At 45.4% G+C, this 25,273-nt stretch overlaps 1 protein-coding gene across 2 annotated transcripts in view; it reads left to right on the top strand.

The window, feature by feature from the left end:
* Nucleotides 1-25,273, top strand: part of FMN1 (formin 1) — a 360,158-nt gene that overhangs the window by 108,921 nt on the left and 225,964 nt on the right. For both annotated transcript variants that reach the window (XM_074996955.1, XM_074996956.1), the window contains exon 4: nt 11,481-11,513. In XM_074996955.1, coding sequence (XP_074853056.1) covers nt 11,481-11,513 — 33 coding nt within the window. The remainder of the gene's footprint in view (nt 1-11,480; nt 11,514-25,273) is intronic.

Here is a 25,273-nt window from a genome sequence, read left to right as displayed (position 1 = left end):
CTTGTTAGTCTGGATCTGTAACAGCAACGAAGGGTCCTGTGGCACCTTATAGACTAACAGAAAAGTTTTGAGCATGAGCTTTCGTGAGCACAGACTCACTTCATCAGATGCTGGTCTTGGAAATCTGCAGGGCCAGGTATAAATAAGCCAGAGCAAGGGTGGGGATAACAAGGTTAGCTCAGTCAGCAAGGGTGAGGCTTACTACCAGCAGTTGAGCTGGAGGTGTGAACACCAAGGGAGGGGAAGCTGCTTTTGTATTTCGCCAGCCATTCACAGTCTTTGTTTAAGCCTGAGCTGAGGGCGTCGAATTTGCAGATGAATTGTAGCTCAGAAATTTCTCTTTGGAGTCTGGTCCTGAAATTTCTTTGCTGTAGGATAGCTACTTTTAAGTCTGCTACTGTGTGGCCTGGGAGGTTGAAGTGCTCTCCTATGGGTTTTTGTATATTGCCATTTCTGATATCTGATTTGTGTGCGTTTATCCTTTTACGTAGAGACTGTCCAGTTTGTCCGATGTACATAGCAGAGGGGCATTGCTAGCACATGATGGCATAAATTATATTGGTAGATGTGCAGCTGAACAAACCTACGATGGTGTGGCTGATCTGGTTAGGTCCTGTAATGGTGTTGCTGGTGTAGACATGTGGTTAGAGCTGGCAGCGAGGTTTGTTGCATGGATGGGTCCCTGAGTTAGAGTGCCTGTGGTCCGCTGTATAGTTGCTGGTTAGGATTTGCTTCAGGTTGACAGGTTGTCTGTGGGCAAGGACTGGTCTGCCTCCCAAGGCCTGTGAAAGTGGGGGATCATTGTCCAGGATGGGTTGTAAATCCCTGATGATGCGCTGTAGTGGTTTTAGCTGAGGACTGTAGGTGATGGCTAGTGCTGTTCTGTTGGTTTCTCTCTTGGGCTTGTCCTGTAGTAAGAGGCTTCGTGGCACACGTCTGGCTCTGTTGATCTGTTTTTTCACTTCCTCAGGTGGGTATTGCAGTTTCAAGAATGCTTGGTAGAGATCCTGTAGATGTTTGTCTCTGTCAGAGGGGTTGGAGCAAATGCGGCTATATCTTAGTGCTTGGCTGTAGACCATGGATCGTGTGGTGTGTCTGGGATGGAAGCTGGAGGCATGAAGGTAGGCGTAGCGGTCAGTAGGTTTACGGTACAGGGTGGTATTGATGTGGCCATCGTGTATTAGCACCGTGGTGTCCAGGAAGTGGATCTCCTATGTGGACTGTTCCAGGCTGAGGTTGATGTTGGGGTGAAAGTTGTTGAAATCCTGGTGGAATTCCTCCAGAGTCTCCTTCCCATGGGTCCAGATGATGAAGATGTCATCAATGTAGCATAAGCAGAGACGGGTGTTAGTGGATGAGAGCTAAGGAAGTGCTGTTCCAGGTCAGCCATGAAAATATTGGCATATTGAGGGGCCATGCGAGTACCCATAGCTGTGCTGCTGATCTGAAGGTATATATCGTTGCCAAATCTGAAATAGTTGTGTGTGAGGATAAAGTTACAGAGCTCAGCCATCAGATGTGCTGTAGCATCACCAGGGATACTGTTCCGGACAGCATTTATTCCATCTTTGTTTGGGATGTTGGTATAGAGAGCCTCTACATCCATGGTGGCTAGGATGGTGTTTTCAGGTAGGTCATCAATGTATTGCAGTTTTCTCAGGAAGTCAGTGGTGTCTCGGAGATAGCAGGGAGTGCTGGTGGCATAGGGTCTGAGGAGAGAGTCCACATAACTAGACAGTCCTTCAGTGAGAGTGCCAATGCCTGAGATGATGGGGCGTCCAGGATTTCCAGGTTTGTGGATCTTGGGTAGTAGGTAGAATAGCCCCGGACGGGGCTCTAGTGGTGTGTTGGTATAAATCTGTTCTTGTGCTTGTGTAGGGAGTGTCCTGAGCTGATGGTGTAGTTTCTTAGTGTATTCATTGGTGGGATCTGAGGAAAGTAGCCTGTAAAATTTGGTATTGGAGAGTTGTCTGGAAGCCTCCTTCTGGTAGTCAGACCTGTTCATGATGACAGTAGCTCCTCCTTTATCTGCCTCTTTGATTATAATGTCAGGGTTGTTTCTGAGGCTGTGGATGATCTTAACAGGTGTTATTTAGAGCTAGTATTAAAATCTGTCATAGAGTTAATAGTTTATTAATGATGTAAATTATTAGGCAGGACTATATTAGGAAAAAATGATAAATCAGCTCCACTATTACGTGCACATGGATTTATAGTTGGAGTTTTTCTGATTGATTTTATTTTAGTCAATTTGACTCCAGTTCATATATTAACAGAAATAAGAGTTTTAATTTGTTTTATTATTCTATTGGTCACCAACTTTATAGTATGACAGATACATTAAATCATACCAAGTCAAAACACAATTTATGAAGCTGCCTGAGATTTCTGTGTTTTTATTATAAGCCAGCTTGCCACTTGTGACTAGCACAGCCATTTTAATGTTGTACCTTTCAAGTGTCACCTATCTGGAATGACTGCTGCATCTTTGCTCCTAATGTCAGACTCTCGTTCTTGCCAACTGAAATGTAACTGAGAAGAAGGATGGTGAGCAGTGAGCAACTTTTCCCCTTCATTCTTTCCTCCTGACTGCAAGAGGCTACTACTGGAGCCTGTGAGTAGGCAGCCAGTTCTGTTCTTTATTCTGTTCTATGTAGGTTCCATGTTCTTCGTTCATGAGTGTAGTATCAGAGGGCTTGGCATGTGAGCTAAGACCACTTTATTCCTGTATGATAATGGCCATGTGGATTTACTGTTCATTAACTTATGTGCATTGATTTCATGGTTTGCTTGATATGTTATCTTTTCTGAGTGTCAGCATGTAAATTGACCTGTGTGCCTTGCACTAATGCATTAAGCAATAACGATTATACATCTGCCATGTATTTCAAGCCTAAGTTTATGTAGTGCTGTCATGCGAACTACAAGAGTCAGTGGCAAAGCATACCAAATTGTTGCTATCTAACTACTCTGTATAGATGTTGCTAACCTGAATATGAAAGTATCTCATTTGTATTAACATAGCCCTGTTTGAAAGAGGATTACAATAACACAGACAAGCTTTAGCCCACGCCAGCGAAGTCCACACAGGGCAGTTAGGTTACAATACTCTGGAGTGCTCTGCAGTTCATCTACTGCAGGGCTTCTCAAACTGTATTGCATCGCAATCCCCTTCTGACAACAAAAAATACAGTATGACCCTAGGAGAAGGAGACCAAATCCTGAGCAGCACTGCGCCAGAATCAGGGATGAGCGGGAGAAAAGGGAGGCTGGAGCCTAAGGGATTTAGTCCTAATCAGATTCCTTTAACCTGAGTCCCACTATCCAGGGTTGAAGCCCTCAAACCTTGGCTTTAGCCCCAGGGGATTGGGCTCAGGCTTCAGTCCTGGGCCCCGATAAGTCTAAGCCAGCCCTGGCCGTCACAGGATTCTTCACTCATTTTTTATGAAAATTGGTTTATCAGTATGTTTACCTCGATGCCTTGTGCAAAAGAGATCATATATCATTTTTAAAGTTACAGTTTGCTGAATCCATGTATTCTATTTTTGTGCATGTATCATTCTTATAGGTGAAGTTAGAAATACGATGTGTGAATCTGGTTTTAATTCTAATGTGTTAATGAGGGCCATTAGTGATACTTTAGGAACTTAATGGCTCACTACTCAGACCACTGACTTGTAAATTGTTTTATTCTTCCTGTAAGCCCAAACTGTGGTTGGTCCTACAGTGACATGTGACCATGCCACCTGATGCTGGACTTTACCTTGAATATGGTATTTTTCCATGGAGATGAGGAAGACTGAAGACAAGGTACCCATGCTGGGGGAAAGTCCTATTTAAGGAATAGAATGCAATCAGGCCTTTATCTTCAGCTGCCTTTTGGAAATTGCTCCCCACCTTCAACAGGATATACATTAAGGCTGCGTCTACACGTGCACGCTACTTCGAAGTAGCGGCAGTAACTTCGAAATAGCGCCCGTCACGTCTACACGTGTTGGGCGCTATTTCGAAGTTGAAATCGACGTTAGGCGGCAAGACGTCGAAGTCGCTAACCCCATGAGCGGATGGGAATAGCGCCCTACTTCGACGTTCAACATCGAAGTAGGGACGTGTAGACGATCCGCGTCCCGCAACATCGAAATAGCGGGGTCCTCCATGGCGGCCATCAGCTGGGGGGTTGAGAGATACTCTCTCTCCAGCCCTTGCGGGGCTCTGTGGTCACCGTGGGCAGCAGCCCTTAGCCCAGGGCTTCTGGCTGCTGCTGCTGCAGCTGGGGGTCCGTGCTGCATATACAGGGTCTGCAACTAGTTGTTGGCTCTGTGTATCTTGCACTGTTTAATGAAAGTGTGTCTGGGAGGGGCCCTTTAAGGGAGCGACTTGCTGTTGAGTCCGCCCCGTGACCCTGTCTGCAGCTGTGGCTGGCTCCCTTATTTCGATGTGTGCTACTTTGCCGTGTAGACGTTCCCTCGCTGTGCCTATTTCGATGTTGGGCTGAGCAACGTCGAAGTTGAACATCGACGTTGCCGGCCCTGGAGGACGTGTAGACGTTATTCATCGAAATAGTCTATTTTGATGTCGCAACATCGAAATAAGCTATTTCGAAGTTGGGTGCACGTGTAGACGTAGCCTAAGAGACCTGGAAAGAAAATCTCTGGGAAAAGGGTGGAGGCAAAGCTGCTGGACCCAGAGCAGAAAAAGATCAACTTTGGCCTGAGATAAGAGCAACTGTTAGCATAAGAATTTGCATGTAACAGGTTCCTTAGTCATTAGAAGTAGCTGACATCTCTGTTTATTTTAACTTAGTAACTTTGGTGGGTGTGTTTTCACTTGCAACCACTTAATTCCTACCTTTTATGCTTAAAAAACACTTTTTGTTTATTGTCAAGACCACTGGAGAGGCAACAGCTGTGCATATGCGTTTCATTGATAAAGGGTGCAAACATGTTTATGAGCTTTCTCTGTGTACAACTTTTAGACCAGGGAAAATTAATTTATTTGGGATTTTGTTCCTTTTTAGGGGTTTGGGTGACTGGGTGCTGTCGATGGGCCTTATAGCTAAGCCCTCCCAGAGCTGAACTGGTTCAGCACCTGTGTTGCTCTGCAAGAGGGCAGTAATCCCAGTTCTCTTCCTTGGTGGAGGGAGACCAGAGCTTCTGGCCCAGCAGGATTGTGTGGAGGGGAGCCCCAGAGGGCAGGAAGGTGGGCTCAATAGCTTGAGCATCTCCCCCAAGGACAAACCCAAGGGGAATTCTGTGATCCAACCTGTCACACTGGACTCCCCATTAAAACGAGGTAATGCATTTTGGGGTCCTGACCCACAGTTTGAGAACTCCAAATCCCAGTGGAAGGGAAGCCAATATTTAAAGCATTTCTGCAAAGCACAAGTAGAATAGTCACTTTATATTTTGGCTCAAGGATTTGCCAAAACAGATGGTGCCATGTGACTTAATAATAAACCCTGTGGATTTAATGGAATTTGCTCTCTCGTATCAGATTTTGTTCTGCAGTATTACACACCATGTGTGTTTAACTTTTTGTCTGAACGAGCCTGTGAGCATGTGTAATTTAAAAATGAGCCTAAATTAATTTCTGAATCAGAACGTCAATTACAGAATGAGGATCTGGATTTAGATCAGAGTTTTGCACCTCATCTTGTTTTCTCTCCTGGCATATTCAAAAACACGTGCTCTTATCAGTATGGGATCTGTTTTATTTTATACAGGAAGGTATTTCATACATACAGTGTTAAATCCTCCAGCTATTTAAGTCTCTCAGGCACCTTAGAATGTGTGCTTATTGTGTAAGTATGGAGCCTGAGATTAGGAGCATTGTAAAAAAAATTTAAAAAACAATTTAAATGTACAGCCAAGTGTCTTCCTTTTATTTAATCTTTTGCTGGGTGGAATAGGTGGGAAGAATGTGTAATGTTTAGAAGAAATTCCTTATTAACTTTTCTCCTTCTGCTTGTTGGTTGGGTGGCATTTATTTGCTGTAGTGCTCTATTGGAACCTTGCCACTGTAAAAGGTAATTGCATACTATATCATGTGATCCAGTCACACAATGATTTTTCTGTAAATATGGAATAGGGAGACTATTTACTGAGTCATAAATCAGGCTGCAGGTGCCCAACAGCTATGTTTCTATTGTTGCCTTCCTGGCAGGATAGAAGTGACAGGGGATGTTATTAATGTCTGTCATCGAGTAAATGAGCTGTAGTTGTAGCTTTACCTGTGAGAGGAAAAGTAAGATCAAACAGATAGTTACTCAGGTGATTTGCCTCTGAACAGTGCTTTATGCTGCTTGGACGTCCGAGGGAATGGAAGCTGTTTTCTTTTGTCTTCCTTTATGAAGCCCTAATGCTTACAGAAGTCATTTTATTTTATGTTTGCTGAGCTCATTCCATTTACACTAAAAAGTTTAATAAATATAGTTACTGTAAACAAATGTCAAATGGTCAAATTTTGATTACAGTGGTCAAATTTTGATTACAAGGTGGTCCCAAAAATTAGACTACCCCAAATATCCAGATCTCAATATTTGCTTGTTCAAACCCCTAATCAGCACCCCTGTCCTTCAGATTACTTCTGCACCTGATTGTTTGTGGGGAAGTCTCTGCAGTCAGTTGCAAACTGTATACTGCCTCCGCTTACACTGTCATTATTCCACAATCTTCAGAGTTCCTCAATGTCCATTCTGTTTTGAAACTTTAGGCTGAGGTTGACTTTGTAGGTCATCTTTCCCCCCACTAATCTGAAAAAGATCTGTTAGTGGTGGAAGGGAGGGTCTGGCTTGCCTATACTCTGCTCTGAAACAAGGTGAAGCAAGAAATTGTGTTAAGATGCTTCTGTGTAGCTGAGTTGTGGGGCCTTAGACAATTTAGGGCCTAAAGAGCAAAGGAGGGCTGAAGGGTAACAAGGGCAGGGCAAAACCAAGTGTGTAGGGGAAGGGAGCAGAATCTTTGGGGAAGAGACAGAACATTTGTGAAAGACTACACACAGGGTGAAGAGGAAAGTCAGTTGGGGAAAATGAAGAAGTGTAGGGAAAGATGGCGGGGAGGAAAAAAGAAAAACCTAATATTTAGAGTGAGCAGAGGAAGAAATGGAAATGGAGGAGTGGGCAAAACCAAATACGTGCAGTTTAAACCTGATGACATTTCATGTTACTTGCTATTTGCATATTACAGATGCCTCTCAAGATATGATAATTATACTGGTGCTTGTTTACTTATGATTTATATATGCACATGTGTATCTGTGATGTAGGAATTCCAGTAAACTACTACTTTAGATCTGCTTTGACCAGTTGTATTGAGTTTTAGATATTCAGTTTGACACAAAAATACTATAAAAATCAACTCTGACTGTCATTATTTTGTCCCCAAGGTTCAAAATAGGGGATTTTTCACAAAAAAAAGAAAAAAAATCGAATGGAATTACTGTGATAAAATAAACATGGAATTACTGCATCATGTTTAAGAATTTTCTAATAATTTAAATTACATAGTTAAAAGGCTACAAAAATTATATAAAGCAATTTTTCTATTTCATTCAGCTAGGTATTGAATAGTGACAGAGAGGGAAGTGTGTTAGTCTGTATTCTAACGAAACAAAACAGCAGTCATGTAGCGCTTTAACAAAATGATTTATGAGGTAATGAGCTTTTGTGGGACAGACCCCCTTCTTCAGATCTGTCCCACGAAAGCTCATCACCTAGGAAATCATTTTGTTAGTCTTTAAAGTGCTACGCTTCTGCTGCTTTGTTTAGTTTCACTTTTGTTGTTGTTCATGTTAACTTGCTGGTTCTAATGTACCAGTACAACAATTCAAGATTTCCATTTTCATTGCAAGCACTATATTAAAATGTTTAAATGCAAAACTCTTAAGTAGAAATTAAAAAAAAAAAGTGGAAACATTTCTACTGACCACAATTTTCACAAGCTTTAAATGTTGAGCTTCATGTAAATCATGTTTTTGTTAAAATAATGTATTTCCATAAATTCTCCCCTTCATTGTAGGTATTTTTAAAATCATTTTAATTATAATTTTAATTTAAATGGTAATACAAGCTGCTAGAATATTTTTGTTGCTGAAAATCATAATTTTTAACAGTTACTCAGCCTGAGTTTGCTGGTCAGAATGACAGAGCATTCTTTACTACAACAGTGGGAGTTTTGCCTGATAAGGGGTGCACAATCATGCCCATAGATCTGAAGTTATACCCACATATAGTCACATATAATCAAAAACAAAAAAGTAGTCAAGTAGCACTTTAAAGACTAACAAAATAATTTATTAGGTGGTGAGCTTTGGTGGGATAGACCCACTTCTTCAGACCATTACTAGTCACATATAGTTATCCAGCGTAGAGAGAGAGTGTATTGGTGGCACCTAGCGGCTGAAGCGTAAATTGCAAGGGATAAGCAATGGAGCCGAAAATGTAGAAGTCTTCAGAAGAATAGATGAGTGTTGAGAATAGTGGGACTGGTAATACATATGGGCAAGAAAATGAAGAATGTGTCCTGTTCAGAGCTGCATTGAATTGGTGTCATTAGGAGTGAGTGAAAAATTGGTACCGTAGAATGTGCAACATTAGAGGAATGGTAGGTTGTTCATTAGTTTAAACTTTTTCTGGTATAATTGTTTTCCAGCAATTATTAAGAGTTTGGTTTTGTTTGTTTGTTTTAATTTCAGCCTTATCTTTTAGGTACTGCACTTTGCTCAGTTTAGGAACTGAGGGTTTTTTTATAATAATGAATGTACCAACCAAAAAATCTGCTACGGCTTACTGCTGTTCTTCATTATGAATTCTGCTACTTTTGTTTTTTAGCTTTCAGTTAATATCTGAGAAGAGCTCCTAATTTCTTATTTGTTGTTTTGAGATCCAAACCCCGTATGTTTTGAAGGTGGTCTAAAGATTAGAAGTTTCTTATCCTGACTGGTTAGCAGGAAAAAAGTAGGCCATGAGTTAGTTCAAATTACCTTTAGCTCTATTTCAGGGATATGCTGCAGTCGAGAGAGCTCCGTATTGTTTAGGTGTTCTTATTCAGGCAAATAGAGAGTGCTTTAGTGCTGTCCTGAATGGAGGGGGCAGTCTCAATTTCTGTTTTTCTTGCTGTTCCACTCTCAACAGAAACCTCAAACAAAAACACCCAAGTCAGTGTAGAGCCAAAAAAACCCAAAACCATTATTTTAGAGCAGCCTCAAAACCTCATCTATTTACCCAGCAACGGGAAAAAAGAAAAAGGGATGGGGAGTAGTAATGGGGGAAGATGTTGGGTTGGTTTGGTTTGATATATTTCTTTCAACTTTATTATTGGGTGCTTACAGCTTGTCAAAGTAAAATTTTATGATTAAAATTAAAGATTCTTTGACCCTGTGGCTGGAATCAGTGGCACCTGCTTTATTTAAGGTAGTGTCTCGAAATGTTCGTTCTGTAGTGACATAATGCTTGTGCCTTTTACTCACGGTAAAGTGAACTTTTTAATGTACTTGGAGTTTTTCTGTGTGTCACGTTCCAAAGGTAGAAGGGTGTGTATATTATTTAGTAAAACAATTGTGTAATTTGTTCCCTATGCAAATACTTTTTCCTGTTGGTATGGCAACAAATTTCATGTCCTAAGCCCTTGTATAACATAAGTGAAACGTCCAAAGCAAATTAGTCATCTTTGACTTAAGTAGGATATATTATACCTTAGAGATACATGCTATGATGTGTTCTGTCTACTGAAATCTCTGTTGAAGTCTCTGTTTTTGCTTGTAATGTCACATATGCTTTAATTTTAGCAGACCCTGATATATCTAATATACTGTTTAGGGGGATTTTTCTTCCTACTAGTTACACACTAAAATGGCACCATAGCTTGTAAACAAGATACAGAAGCACAGTCAGTTCATCAATGAGCACTTCAATTTTTTTTATTTTCTAGTTTATTATGAAAAAATATTTTTATCTGTGACTTCTGAACAAGTAATATGAGGTAGAAATCTGTGAAGAAAATTGCTGAGAATAATATTTGGCATGAGTTAGATTCCTTGTTGTGTATCCTTGTTTGTCATGTCCAATTGAAAACCTTGAATGGGTGAATGAATAACACACGAGTTTAATCATTCCACAGTGTGCATGTGTATATATATATACACAAAATCTTGTGTTATGACTTTTGTCAGAATGCTTGCAGATTTGTTTTATAAGTAGGTGTTTCCATACTTAAAGTAGGTGTTGTTTCCAGACATAGATGTCATTAATTGAATCCCATGTGGTTTTATGCTGAAAACAGAAATAAGATACCCCCAGAATAGCTCACCTATTGCGTCCTCTTGGACTTAACCAGGTTTCCTTCAAAAAGAGATTAATTTAAATACCACCCCTGCCCCATTTTCCATAGTGGGTAGAATTTAAGTTTTCTATGAATGTCTGTTTTAAGGGAAAGCCTATCTGCTCAGCTGTCTGTTCTCATACAGCATGGATCTCGGGGGGTAGCTAAGGTAATTTCTGGGGGACATGGATACAGCCTCTGATAAATGATTGATTGATGCAACCAAACTGTATCATTTTCCCAAGCAAGGAACCTTTTTATTTTCCTTATCAATATAATCCATAATATGGTATTAATCTAAACCCACAAATCCCTTCCGCGATTTAAAGAGCACCTCAATCACAATAACGGCTGAAATTATTCTAAGTGATTGCACCCTGTTATGGATGGCTTGTCTGTGACAGGCTGCTGATGCAGTCATTAATGCTTTACATTTCATTCCTTTTCAACATGGGTATGTGCATTTTTATTACTCCATACATACACATTCTAAAGCTACACTGTAATTCTCCTCTGCTCCATCTGCACTGTCAGAAGCTGTGCTCTGACACTTTTGGCTGTCCACTGACACACTGCCTGCATGCTGACCTGTCAGAGCTTTCCAGACACATTTAATATTTTTCTCTTCTGCTACACATTCCACCGTCGTGTTTTTAGTTTTGCCACCACCCATTCATTCATTGGATGACTGCTGCTGTTTACCTCAGAGTGGAATGCCTGCTATTTTAGTTTCCTTGCCAGGATTACATTCAGCACTACGTGACCTGCAGCTACATCAAATGGTGGAGTGACTCTCCCTCATTTAAAGTGGAAGCCAGAGCCACAAAAGTGGAGTCTGTGAACTTCAAAATAGAGTTTCTCTGGTATCAGTGAAGAATTCAAGGGTTTTAAAAATAGACATATGACTTGATTTTTAGCTCCGATAGTAATCTTTAATAGCTGGTAACAGAGATGAAGTTCACAACTGCCTCATAGTATTTTCTGGGAAGTCTTAGATGGGTTTGCGGTAATGAATACAACAATGGTGAGAAATGACTTCTTTAGAACTACTTCTGTTTGACATAAGAATCATCAAGAACTGTATCTGGTATATGAAATGATAATCAAAATATCAATATATTGTTTGGAGCTAAAGTGCACTCTTGCTTATGCTTTTGTCTCTAGCTCACCTAAAACTTTACAAGGAGGGACCACCAGGTGGGTAGAGAGTGTATTTCGTTGTCTCTGTGTGTCTAGTCTTTGGTTTCTCTCGTTTCCTTAAAGGCAGTGGGTACCTAATTTATGACCTCTTTTAATAATGCAGAGATTTAAAAAGAACCTGTATTCAGGGCCTGTAATCGTTTCAAGCTGACCGTTAACCAGACCCCTTTGCAGTGCTGCCACAGAGACACAAACATTTCCAGAGTTCTAATTCTAAAACATTTCAGAATTCTAACCAGTTTAGTTTCATCGGGCATGGCCCAGTTACAAGTGTCCATTAAAATAAGTGGCAGTTGGCTTAATCTCTCTCGTTTGAGTACCCATCTCAGAAGGTTCTGTGTCTGACAAACATAGCAATACTAAAATTTTGGGGCCCCAAGAAACAGCATGATGAAAGAGAGCTGCTGACCTGTTTTTGTGTCCCATAGAATACATTGTCCCTAATTCAGAATAAGAATTTTTTTAGCTCTGAGAAGGGAATATTGGCAATACCTGTCCCATTTCAAAGATGCATGGAGGCAGTTAGATACCAATATATGAATTCCTGGCAGAGTTATCTGTGAATCAGTGGAGACGTTTCAGGAAGCAAAAGCAGATTTTAATTGTGCTGTAAGGAAATGAAAGGAACCACTTAACTTATTAATGCTTATTTCTACTACATGTAATCATTTCAGCAATGATTCTGTCAGTTCATTTTAGAGATGCCTCCTGTACTTTGAGCAAATTGCAGTACAAATCCAAATAATTATGGTCATCTAATAACTGCTGCATCACATATGAGTGCACAGTTTGTAATGTTCTGCTGTACTCAGTGATCTAGAAATGCCAAGAAATAAGAATATTCTAAACAAAGGCAGAATTGTCTGTGGCAGAGAATAAATTCTGTCTGCAAATATGGCATTGGCAGAATTGCTGAAGGTATCTGAATATAATTGCACAAAAGTATTGTTCTATAGCTTAAATTGTACTGATTACTATTGACTTTCTCTTGTCAACAGTTTTTAACTTTGCTTCAGAAATTTGTAAAATCCTGTAACATCTAACTTCAAAATATTTAGCCCAGAATATATGTCCCTTTGACCCATTTAAACTAACCAACCTAAAACATTTTGAGTGATTTTAAAAATTGCTTTCTTTGCTTACCATGGTACTTTTACTCAAACTCTATTAAATACACACACACTGTCCTTTTGTAAGTCATTGTGGTTGTGAGATGAAGATATTAAGTGAAACTTTGAATCAAAGATCCTTTTTAATATCTCCATACACTCATCCCTTGCTATATGAGAACAGTTGGTTCCAACTTTCTGGTCATTGGCAAAAACTCGTAAGAGGGACACTAAATTACCATTAACATACAGGTAAAAGTCTCTGATTTGGTTCCTAGTGCTCCTAATTTGGGGAAAGAGTGGCAGCATGTGGCACTGCTTTTGAAAGATAAGTGAATCTTGGGTTTGGGTGTTGAGGTGGATTAAGGGCTGGTGGCAGTTTGGGGCCATGAGCAGGAGGAAGGGTTAGTGGCAGTCTGGGTTCGTGGGGTGGGTGGGCAGGGGGTTTCAGGCTGCTGCAGGTTGGGTCCGTGAGGCAGGTGTGGGGGTCAGGCTGCAGTGGTTTAGGGGTGTGGGGCTGGCGAGGGAAAGGGTCAGGATGTAGCTGTTTAGGTGTGTGGGGTCGGTAGGGGGGCGGTCAGGCTACAGCAGGTTGGGGTCTGCAGGGCCAGTGGGGAGGGTTAAGGCTGTGGTGGGTTGGGCCTGTAGGGCCGGTGGGGAGGGGGTGGTCAGGGTGTGGCAGTTTAGGTGTGCAGGGCCAGCAGGGGGGTTAAGTCTGCAGGGGTTTGGGTGTGAGGGGCCAGCAGGGGGAGGGGTCAGGCTGCAGAAGTTTGGGTATGTAGCACCAGTGGGGGGAGGGGTCAGGCTGTGGCAATTTAAGTATGCAGGGCTGGCAAGGGGGTTAGGCTGAGGCAGGTTTGGGTCTGCGAGGCGGGCAGGGTGGTTCAGGCTGCGGTGGGCAGAAGCTGTCGGGGAGGGGATTAGGCTTGTATTAGCAGTGGAAGTTCACTTATCCAGTGAATAAAGGTAAGGATATGTATCCCTCGTTTTAGCGAGTACTCATTAGTAAAGAACTCGTTTAATGAGGGATGAGTGTATTGTGGCTGTCCTGCAATCTGTCATATTTAAGTGCATGTGTACTCCACACACATCTAACCTAATTTATTCTTATTCACTTAAATCCTTCTATAGACTAGATAATTCCAAGTTTAAAACAATGCCTCTCTGAGGGCAATATTTATTTGCTCGAAATATTCTGCATGTCAGAGAGCAAAAGGAAGTATGGAATGAGAATTCCATAGCCTCACAGATTGTCAGAAAGTTCCAGAAAATTTCAGAATGCAGTATTGTTAACATAGCCAGTCAGAAATATTCTGATAGAAAACTGTTCTGTTGGACCCTGCCAATTTGTTGCAATCCGAATTGTCAGTCTGATAGCATTTAGGGAGGAACCCTCTGGGACTCTGCCATGCAAGTTTCAAGTCTGACTAGTTCCGTGCCAGCTAACTTCCCTGATTCCTGGGCAGCTCACCTGGTAGACTGTTGGTGAACCCGGGCTTCTAATCTTATGGCTCCTCAGCTGCCTGGCAGTTTACCTGGGTTAGCTACAAGATTAGTGCTTAAGAACTATAATTTAGAGCAAAATAGTTACCTGATAGTGTATCTATTATTTTTAGACTGTTTGTTCTTTGTCCCAGCCCCATTTCTAAAATCCACAGTAATAAGATGCAACATTGATGTGTGGTGGTAACATATCTGAACTGAATTGTTATGCCAATGTGTTTTCCCATGTAACTTTCTCTTGCATACATTACTCAGCACGTTGAATAGTAACAGAAAGGGAGCTGTGCTAGTCTATATACTATCAAAACAAAAAGCAGTCAAGTAGTACTTTAAAGACAAGCAAAATAATTTATTAGGTGACCTTTCGTGGGATAGACCCACTTCTTCAGACCATAGCCAGACCAGAACAGACTCAATATTTCAGGCACAGAGAACCAAAAACAGTAATCAAGGAGGACAAATAGGAAAAAAATGATCAAGGTGAGCAAATCAGAGAGTGGAGGGGTGTGGAGGGAGGGTCAAGAATTAGATTAAGCCAAGTATGCAGACAAGCCCCTATAGCGACTCAGAAAATTCCCATCCCGGTTCAAACCATATGTTAATGTGCCGAATTTGAATATAAAAGACAGCTTGGCTGTTTCCCTTTGAGTAGTGGTGTGGAAATTTTTTTTCAGTAACACGCATACTCTTAAGTCATTAACAGAACGGTCCACTCCATTAAAACGTTGACTAACTGGTTTGTGGATCTGGAGTGTTTTGATGTCTGTTTTGTGCCCATTAACTCTTTGTCTAAGGGAGGTAGAAGTCTGTCCAATATACAAAGCATCTGGACATTGTTGGCACATGATGGCATATATGATGTTAGTTGAGGAGCATGAGAAAGTGTCCGTGATTCTGTGAATAACCTGGTTAGGTCCAGTGATGGTATTTCCAGAGGAGATATGTGGACAAAGCTGGCAGCGGGCTTTGTTGCAAGGAAAGGTTCTAGGACTGGTATTCCTGGGGTATAGACTGTGGCTGTTCATGAGGATCCTCATAAGGTTGGGAGGTTGTCTGTAGGAAAGACCAGGCATGTCACCTAGGGTGTTCTGGAGTTTGGCATCCTGATTAAGGATAGGTTGTAGGTCTTTAATAATTCATTGCAGTGGTTTGAGTTGGGGACTGTAAGTGATGACCAGTGGTATTCTGTTCTTGGCTTTTTTGGGCTGATATTGGAGCAGTTGGTCTCTGGGTATTTGTCTGGCCCTGTCAATTTGTTTTTTTACTTCCCCTGGTGGGTAATTCAGGTTTATGAATATTTAGTAAAGATTTTGTAGTTTTTGGTCTCTGTCAGTTGGATCAGAGCAAATGAGATTGCATCTAAGAGCTTGACTGTGAACAATGGATCTAGTTATGTGTGCAGGATGGAAGATAGATGGGTGTAGGTAAGTATAGCGGTCAGTGGGTTATCGGTACAGTGTGGTACTGATCAGGCCATCCTTGATTAGTACTGTAGTGTCCAGGAAATGTATCTCTTGTGTGGAGTAATGGAGGCATAAGTTGATGTTGGGGTGTAGATTGTTAAAGTCTCTGTGGAATTCTTCTAGCGTCTTCTACTTGACTGCTTTTTGTTTTGATATTACTCAGCACATTCAGATTTTACACAAAGAAAGGCATACATCAGAAAATGTATACTACTTAATCCATTTATCGTCCTGCCTATGTGCTTATTTTTAACTGATTGCTAATACAGATAGAATGGTAAATAATAAAACGCCCAACCTGTCTTTTGTATTGTTTGTTATGAGGGAGGAAAGTACATTGATAATGAAGTTAGGCATTGAATGTTTGTACCTACATCTTTTTTTTTTAAGTTATTCTGTGTATTGCTTTTGAAGGTGCTATTTACAACGTAAGCATTCCTCCTGTCAACCAATCAGTGTGGTAGTGATTTCTCTTTTTCTAATAAACCATTGTTTGTGACATGTATAGAGGATTATTTTTTTATTTGCTTAAAACAAGTAAGCCTTCTGTTGACCTTATTCCGCCTAGCTCTGGTTGCCCATTTCTGTATTTTTTCCTTTATACTTCTACCAGTAACTGTGTTGATTGTTTGTTTGTTTTTCAGTTTTTTACGTCAACACAGCCAACTCTCTGTAGTTCATGCTGTTAGCAGAAAAAAAAAAGTATTTCTTTTTTTCTCTTTTTGCCACCTCTTTTCTTTTCTTTCCGTTTCTGTGTCAGTGCCATGTTTTGATTGGCTCAAATTGAATATTTCCTCAAGGTTAGACAGCTAAGAAGGGGAAAAGGATGAGTGAGGAACAAGAGACTGAGAAGCAGGAGGGAACTGTGTCACGAAAGCAAAATGCAGTTTGTGGGTACCCTGGTAAAAATTTTTTTAGAACCACTGGAGTAGGTGACTTCAGTGTCTCTTCTGGCCCTACATTTCTATGATTGTATGAAAATATAACGTAATATTTATGAAAGAGAATTGTAATTAGAGCTGGTTGAAATGTGGGATTTCTGGTTCGTGAGGAAATTTTGATATTTGAAAATTTGGTTTTGATTCAGATTGGTATGAAAACAAATATTTTAGAATGTTCCTGTGAATTGGAATTTCTGGCAGATTTTGGTTTTGGAATATTTGAAGCATTTGAAATTCCAAAATGTTGTTGTAGTCAGGTCTGTACTTTTTGACATTCATATAAGTGATCAATAAGAGAGAAATATTGATTATAGCTGTAACTCAAGCAGAACCACCAGAAGACCTGAGACCTGCAAAAGATGTTAGCTTAGCCAAACTAACCACTGCTTTCTTCTAGCGAAAAAGATGCCTGAACTCAAGTCCCACTGGCAGCCTCAGCCCCAGCATCCCCAGCAGTGGTGCGTGGACCCCACAGCCCCGGGCCTGGGAACTGGCTGGGGCATGGAGCCCAGGCTGGCAGCCTCAGCCTTGGGAACCTTGGCCGGGGGTGAGGGGAACCCCTCGGCCCTGTGGTTGGGAGCTGGCTTGGGTGTGGAGCCCTACTGGCAGCCTCAGCCAGGAAAACCCTGGCAGGGGAGCAGGTGGGACCCCACATTCCCACAGCTGGGAGCCAGCTGAGGTGCGGAGGCCTGCTATCAGTACCAGCCGTAGGATCCCCGGCTGGGGGAAAAAAGGCGCCATGATGCAGTACCGCTGCACTCTGGCAGAAAAAAGGCTAAAGCCAAGCTCTAAGTTGTAGGTTCACACGAGTAACTAACTTTAGTCACAAGATGAGGTATTGTAGTAAGCAATTGTTTTAAGAATTAGTAGAGTTGAAGTAAGAAACCACAGAACATGACTTTACAATATTTTGAGAGAGTCCTGAGAAATTTGTATTGCAGAAAATTGCAAGTGTTTGAGCACAGAAAATTTATAGCAACCCACTGTGTTCTCACTGGGTTTTCCCATTCTGATAACCTCAGTACAGTAAACCCCCGACATAGCGGACCCCATTTTACTGGACATCTACAATAATGGACATCTGCAATCACACCCACCCAAAAAAAAATAGAATCTCCACAGATGAGGTGTCCCTAGCTGAACCTGGGATCACCGCGGCCACAGTGTCCCTGGCTATGGCTGGGATCACCACTGCCACTGTGGGATCTCCCCTCTTCCTCTCCCGCCACTTGCTGCCCTGAGCACTGGTGGTTCATAGCCAAGACAAGCCCCCCCACAGTGCAGAGAGTGGGAGGCTCAGAGGCGGAGGAGCTGCCACTCTTAGAGTAAACCCTCAGATATAATGAACTTTCTGTTTTTTACAGACACCCCTCCCCACATTAGTCCATTATGTTGACGGTTTACTGTATTTATAGCTGATGTGAAAGCCAAACTCTCTGATCACTGCGTGCTAATTGTTAGGGTATAGTTAACATCTAACTATTAAATCAGTTTCTTCAACTTGTTTTGTCCCATCTATTTAATTTTCTTATTTTTACATTATTTCATAACACGTCAGTAGTAGTGAGCTCTGCGTATCTTACAAGCTTTGTTTTTCCATCAACAGAAATTGGTCTGATAACAGATATTACTTCACCTACCCTGTTTTTAATATACAAGACCAACTTGGCAACATCAGCACTGCAAATTAGTGAGCAGAAAGCTAATTTCTAATTTTATGTTTGATTCACATTTACCTAATCAATTTTTTAGAAGCTTTGTCTTGTAAAAAGTAGGCTATAGTGAGATATATGCTTAGCCGTCCTGCTCCCAAAGATACAGATACTGGTGAACCTATTCCCTATTTGTTTGTTTCTTTGTTTGTTTTCCCATCATAACCCTCACTGTCTTTATTGTAATACTGACCAACTTGATTTATGTTTGGCATAAATGAGAAGTTCTCAGGATTTTCAAACAGGTCTAAAAATCTATCTTTGGCTACTCTATGTGACAGAATAATGGACAAGATTTTTTTTTTTCTCAGTATGGCAATTCCTACATTGACAGATACTGAATGATTAATTTTTTTCAGTAAAACTTTATGTAATAAAGTTCTGGTATCAGGTGCCATACTGTTTAATTAGCCACATTAGAATTAGGGTTTATTTTTAGTTTTCACCCAATTTTCTTACCATATTCCTTTCAAATACCTTCAGTAAATTGAAAAATAAACCTGTAGTGAAATGTTTCAAGTATCTAAAAGGTTGTTACAAGGATAAGAGAGAGAAATTATTCTCCTTCAAATGGTGATATGATAATAGGCAAGGGGCTTAAATTGTAGCAAGGGAGGTTTAGGATGGACATTAGAAGAAGCTTCCTGTCTGTCTGCATGCTTAGGAACTGGAATAAGTTGGATGGAGGTTGTGGAATCTCCATCACAGGAGATTTTTAAGAGAATTTTAGATGAACGTCTGTCTGGGATGGTCTAGATCAGAGATTCCCAACCTATGAGTCAGGACCCAAACATGGGTTGCCAATAGATTTTTCTAAGGGTTGCCAGCTAGGTGGCTCCATGTTGCATGTGGCTCTTTAAGTAGTCATTTGCAGCTCCTGCCACTCATTCCTCCAGCTCCCAGTCCCTGTTCTGCCAGGCTGAAATGGAACTCAATTTAATTGGTTTAACAGCTGGCAGGAGGGATCCAGTTGTTAAAGCAATTAACTTGAATCCCATTTCAGCGTGCCAGAGCAAGGGAACTGCCTATGCTGCAGGTCAGGGAAGGGAGTAGGAGAGCTGGGAGGAGCTGCATGGAGGATCCAATGGCAGCCCAGTGAAAGAGCAGTGGTCGGGGGGGGCAGCAGCAGAACTGATGTGAGGTAGGTGGGGAGTTGGGAGCTGCGAGAGTTTTAAGCCTTCGGGTGGGTGTGTGGTTTGAATCTGTGAGGGGTTTAAGCCTGGAGGCATGGAGGCAGTTTGGTTCTGCAAGGGGTTTAAGTCTGGGGGTGGGTGGATGGGGGTGGAATAAAAATTTATTAAAAAAAAATTCCCAGGGGAGAAACTGCTCCCCAATTTTGAATGGCCTTAGGTCACAAAGTCTTACTGAATTGTCAAAATGGGTGGCTGTCTCAAAAAGGTTGGGAACCACTGGAGATGGCATTTGATTCTACCATGAGTTCAGGGGACTGAATTTAATGACCTCTCGAGAATCCTTCCTATTCTATGATTTTTCAAAGTTTACTACACTTATTTTGAAAAAATATATCACTCATTGGCTATGTCTACACGTGAAGCCTACATCGAAATAGCTTATTTCAATGTAGCGACATCGAAATAGGCTATTTCGATGAATAACGTCTACACGTCCTCCAGGGCTGGCAACATTGATGTTCAACTTCGACGTTGCGCAGCCCAACATCAAAACAGGCGCAGCGAGGGAACGTCTACACACCAAAGTAGCACACATCGAAATAGGGATGCCAGGCACAGCTGCAGACAGGGTCACAGGGCGGACTAGCGCTTCTGGGGCAACAGCTAGCCGCTCCCTTAAAGGGCCCCTCCCAGACACACTCAGCCTGCACAGCACGCGGTCTGAGGAGCCATAGGCACACAGACCCCGGGCGACGCAGTCATGGACCCGCAGCAGCAGCAGCCAGAGGTCCACCCAGCCCTCCCGGCAGGAGCAGGGCTTGCCCTGCTCCATGCCATGAGGGAGGCAGCTGAGCACCTCCTTGCTACACCGGAGGAGGAGCTGCCCCCAGGGCAGCAGGGCTCAACCCCCAACCCTGCAGCACCCCGCCCCACCCCCCTCCTCACACGCCGGCAGCTGTGGAGCTACCCCACCAGCACTGACTGGTGGGAGCGGTTGGTGCTTGGGGAGTGGGACGACAACCGCTGGCTCAGGAACTTCAGAATGAGCCGGCAGACATTTATGGAGCTGTGCCAGTGGCTCACCCCCGCACTCAGGCACCAGGACACCGCCATGTGGCATGCCCTCACAGTGGAGAAACAGGTCGGCATCACTGTCTGGAAGCTGGCCACTCCCGACAGCTACCGATCCGTGGGAGAGCAGTTTGGTGTCGGCAAGGCCACCGTCGGGGCTGTCCTCATGGAGGTAAGAGAACCCACAGGGGGAGGGCAGGGCAGGGGAGGGGGGCCCGGGCAGAGGAGGGCAGGGGAGGGGAGGGGAGAGCAGGGCGGGGGAGGGCAGGGCAGGGCAGACGAGGGCGGGGGAGGCCAGGGCAGGGCAGGGCAGGGCCACGCACACCCTGCTCACCCCTCATTGGTGCTGTCCCATGTGCTTTCTCTGCAGGTTGTGCGTGCCATCAATGCCATGCTCCTGCACAGGCTCGTGAGGCTGGGGGACCCAGATGCCACCATCGCGGCCTTTGCCACCCTGGGTTTCCCCAACTCCTTCGGGGCTCTGAATGGGACTCACATCCCCATCCGCGCCCCGCATCACGGTGGAGGACGATACCTGAATCGCAAGGGCTACCATTCTGTGGTCCTCCAGGCCTTGGTGGACAGCCGGGGCCGTTTCCAGGACATTTATGTGGGCTGGCCTGGCAGCACCCACGACGCCCGGTTTTTCCGGAACTCGGGCCTGTGCCGCCGGCTGGAGGCGGGGACCTACATCCCCCAGCGGGAGATCCCTCTGGGGGACACGACCATGCCCCTCTGCGTCATCGCAGATGCAGCATACCCCCTCCGGCCCTGGCTCATGTACCCGTACACGGGCCATCTCTCCGCTATCCAGGAGCGCTTCAACGAGCGCCTGAACCACGCGTGCCAGGTGGTGGAGCGCTCATTTGGCCTCCTGAAAGGACGCTGGAGATGTCTCCTGACCCGCCTGGATGCGGGCCCCAACAACATCCCCCTGATTGTGGGTGCCTGCTGCGCCCTGCACAATTTGGTGGAGAGCAAGGGGGAGGCCTTTTTCCAGGGCTGGGCTGTGGAGGCCGGCAGGGCCGACATGCAGCCACCCGCTGCCCCCAGTCGGCAGGTGGACCCCGAAGGGACCCGGGTCCAGGAGGCCCTGCAGGCCCACTTCGATGATGAGGCCCCGGGGTGAACTCTGCCAGGCCCCCCACTGCCTGCCCCTTCCTCCACCACACTCCTGCCCCAATGCCCACACCATGGAGCACCCAACCGCACCGCCCTCCCACTTTTCCTGGACAAATGACAGCACGCACTTGTGGCTGAACTTAAACTGCTTTTTCTTTGAGAACTTTTTTTTTTAACTATAAATATATAAAACAAGAACAAACTATATACAACATGTGGAACCAAAGTAATATGTACAAATAAAACAATAGTAAGAAAAAAGTGTCCTCATTAATAAAAAGAAAACCAGGGAGTATAAAGGAGAGAACTATTTACATGGGGGGACGGGGTAAACGGGGGGCACAAAATAATAACTTCAAACTATATACAAGGGGGGGGCCACGTCCCGGGCCCCTCGCCCCTGCAGTCCGGCACTGGGCGTGGGCGGCCAGGAGCCCCGCCGCGGCCGCAGCCCTGTCCGGGGCTGGCTGGGGGCGGGCCGGACCGGAAGATATGCCCGGCGAGTCTCAGCTGGCTCCAGGGGTCCCTCGGCGCGCCGGCCCTCGGCGGTGGGTGGCAGGGCGACGGCGGACGGGACGGCGACGGGCGGAGCAGCTGGTGGTGCGGCTGGTGGAGCAGGCACGGCGGGCGCTGCGGCGGCATGGGGGGCCAGGTAGTCCACCAGGCGGTTGAAAGTCTCCATGTAGGCCCCCCATGCCTCTTGGCGCCAGGCCAGCGCCCGCTCCTGCAGTTGCAGGTGCTGCTCCACGACCTCCAGCTGCCGACAGTGGATGGCCAGCAGCTGGGGGTCCGTTGCCATCGGCTGTTGGTGGCGCGGGGTCCGCCGTCTAGCCCGCCGTGGGGCCGGTCGGTCCTCGGCCTAGGGGCTGGCGTGGAACGATGGTCCCAGAGGGCTCTCCGGGACCACTGATGCCTCGCCGTCTCTCTCTTCCGGTCCTTCTGATGGTGCAGGTGCGGGACACAGGAGAGGAGAGGGGGAAGAAGAATGGAGACAGGCGTTAGTGTAGGCCCTGAGCCATGGCCTTTGTCCCCCCAGCCCTGTGCTGCAGGTTCCCCATCCCCGTCCCCGGGAGATACTGCTGTGATGGATGGGGTTCAGGGGTCCCCCTGCCCTGCACCCTGTCCCCTGGTGGGAGCGACTCTCACTTCACTCCGCAGGGTCTGACAGCAGGAGTGGTTTCTTAGGCCACAGATGCCCAGTTTCTCCCAGGAGTGACAGCACCAGCTGTCGGAAGAGACAGTCCTTCCAACTCCTCCTGGGGAGAAGACCCCAAGGGGTGCCCCTCTGGGATGCAGCTTTCCTCCTCCTCAGGCTGGCTGCCTTCCAGCTCTCCCTTCCCCTAGCCTCTACCTGTGGCCCCCGCCCTCTCCCCCCAATTCCAAGCCAGCTCGGCTCCTCCCTCCTCTTTGTTCAGGGCAGAGGTGTCACCTGCCAGCTGTAGCCCCAGGATCATCCTTTGCCCCTGGGAGCTATTCAGCTCTTGTTGCTCATATGTAGCCTGAGTCTCCCTTTTGCACTCCCCCCACTCCATCACATGCTGCTGCTGCTGCTGCTGCGGGGTGTCCCACGCCCTGCTCCCGGGGGCCCCTCGAGGTTCCGCTCCCCCCTGCCCCAGGGATGGGGCATGGCACTGTCGTGCGGGGGTGGGGGCAGGGGCTGGTGCACTGCTGTGAGGGCCATGGCCCTGCTGTCCTTGGGGCCATGGCCATGTGAGCATGTGGGGGGCCCTGGACACATATCTATTACCCCCCGCCCCTCAAGCCCAGGGGTGTACACCAGAGGGGGGTACATACCTGTCGGTCCACTCCCACTGTCTGGAGATCCCCGGGGGGCGGAGGCCCGGCTGCTGCTCCGGGATGGCAGGAGGAGGATCTGCAGCCCGGATTCTGCGGAGGAGGAGCCCCCCCCGCTCCTCCTCCTCCTGCCGCGATGTCCCGGGGGTGGACTCCCGGGGGGGGGCCGTGGGGTGCGGGGCTTACCTCCGGGGCAGACTCCGGCTGCAGGGCCTGCTGGGGCTCGTCGGCCGAAGTATCAAGGGTGGCCGGAGGGGAGGAGGTGTGCCGGGGGCCCAGGATGTCCCTGAGCTCCCTGTAAAAGGGGCAAGTGACGGGGGCGGCCCCAGATCGGCTGTCCGCATCCCGGGCCCGGGAGTAACCCTGCCGCAGCTCCTTCACCTTACTCCTGACGTGATCAGGAGTGCGGGCAGGGTGACCCCGGGCAGCCAGGCCGTCGGCCAGCCGAGCGAACGCATCCGCGTTCCACCTCTTGCTCCCCATTACCTGGAGCACCTCCTCCTTGCTCCAGAGCCCTAGCAGGTCCCTCAGCTTGGCCTCCATCCAGGAGGGGCCCCGCTGCCGCTTGCCAGCCTGGCTGCCCGCCTGGCTGGGCTGGCTGCCCTGGCTCCCCTTGGGGGGCTGCCGGGCAGCCATCGCAGCTGGGTGGGTGGCTGTGTTGGCTGAGGGACGTGCAGGCTGGCCGTGTGTCTGGGCTGCCGCCTGCACGTTCCCTCAGCTTCCTGCACAGGAAGGGAGGGGGAGGGGACATGTAAGGGGCCGCTCCATGCGGCCACCATTGAGCTGAGGGGCTGGTGAGAGCGTCTCTCAACCCCTCAGCTGATGGCCGCCATGGAGGACCCTGCAATTTTGACGTTGCGGGACGCGCAACGACTACACGGTCCCTACTTCGACGTTGAACGTCGAAGTAGGGCGCTATTCCTATCCCCTCATGGGGTTAGCGACTTCGACGTCTCGCTGCCTAACGTCGAAGTTAACTTCGAAATAGCGCCCGACGCGTGTAGCCGTGACGGACGCTATTTCGAAGTTAGTGCCGCTACTTCGAAGTAGCGTGCACGTGTAGACACGGCTGTTGTCAGCAGATGTCATTAGCATACGTGCCTACGCTAAATGAAATGTAGCTTCTTAGTTATGGGGGTCCCCTTTAGATATTGTGGTTAGGGATCATGAAGTTACAATGTAAAGTGAAACAATGTATAAAGGGGAATTTTCCACAATGAGAATGCGTGTAAATACAGGGAAATAGGGACTTCGCATGAAGTAACAGCACCCAGATGACTTACAAAGGGAAATTTTGTGCAATAAGAATACATGTAAATGCATTGGGATAGGGACTGAGTCCATTAAGTTGTTTTCTTGTTTTAATGTCTGCTAGCAATGAGCCACATACATCATACAGTAAAATATTTTTAATGTAAAAAATGATGAAGTCAGATACACATTTTAAAGGATTTCGACCTTAATACACAGAGGGTCCTGCTTCAAGTTCATCAGGGAGTGGCTGCTTCATTTTCTTTGAAGAAAGAATCAAGGGTTGTCTGCTTTCCCGCATTTTGTTTTGCTTTTAATATTTCTTGGTAGCAAGCCTCCAGCTCCTAGCCACCATTGATGAGCAGTCAGAAAGATTGTGGTCCCTTGAAAAGTGACTGAAGTGCGGACCTATGCAATATGTAATTAATTTAGTTTCCTTAATTGACAACTTATATGTGAAACAACTTGTAACAAGGTGACTTATAACAGGGACCCCCAAAATTAATTGATGACTTATATGCGAAACAACTTGTAACGGGGACCCCCTATACTATCCTAAAAGGAACCCCTGATGTTATCACAATTTGCTGTATCAACAACAGTTTATAACCATTGATTTCTTGAACCGTCAAGATGCGCAGTAACAAAGAAGTCTATG

Source organism: Carettochelys insculpta, chromosome 6 (genome assembly GCF_033958435.1).
Source record: "Carettochelys insculpta isolate YL-2023 chromosome 6, ASM3395843v1, whole genome shotgun sequence".
Taxonomy (NCBI): Eukaryota; Metazoa; Chordata; order Testudines; family Carettochelyidae; genus Carettochelys; species Carettochelys insculpta.
This window is presented reverse-complemented; position numbering and strand designations above follow the sequence as displayed.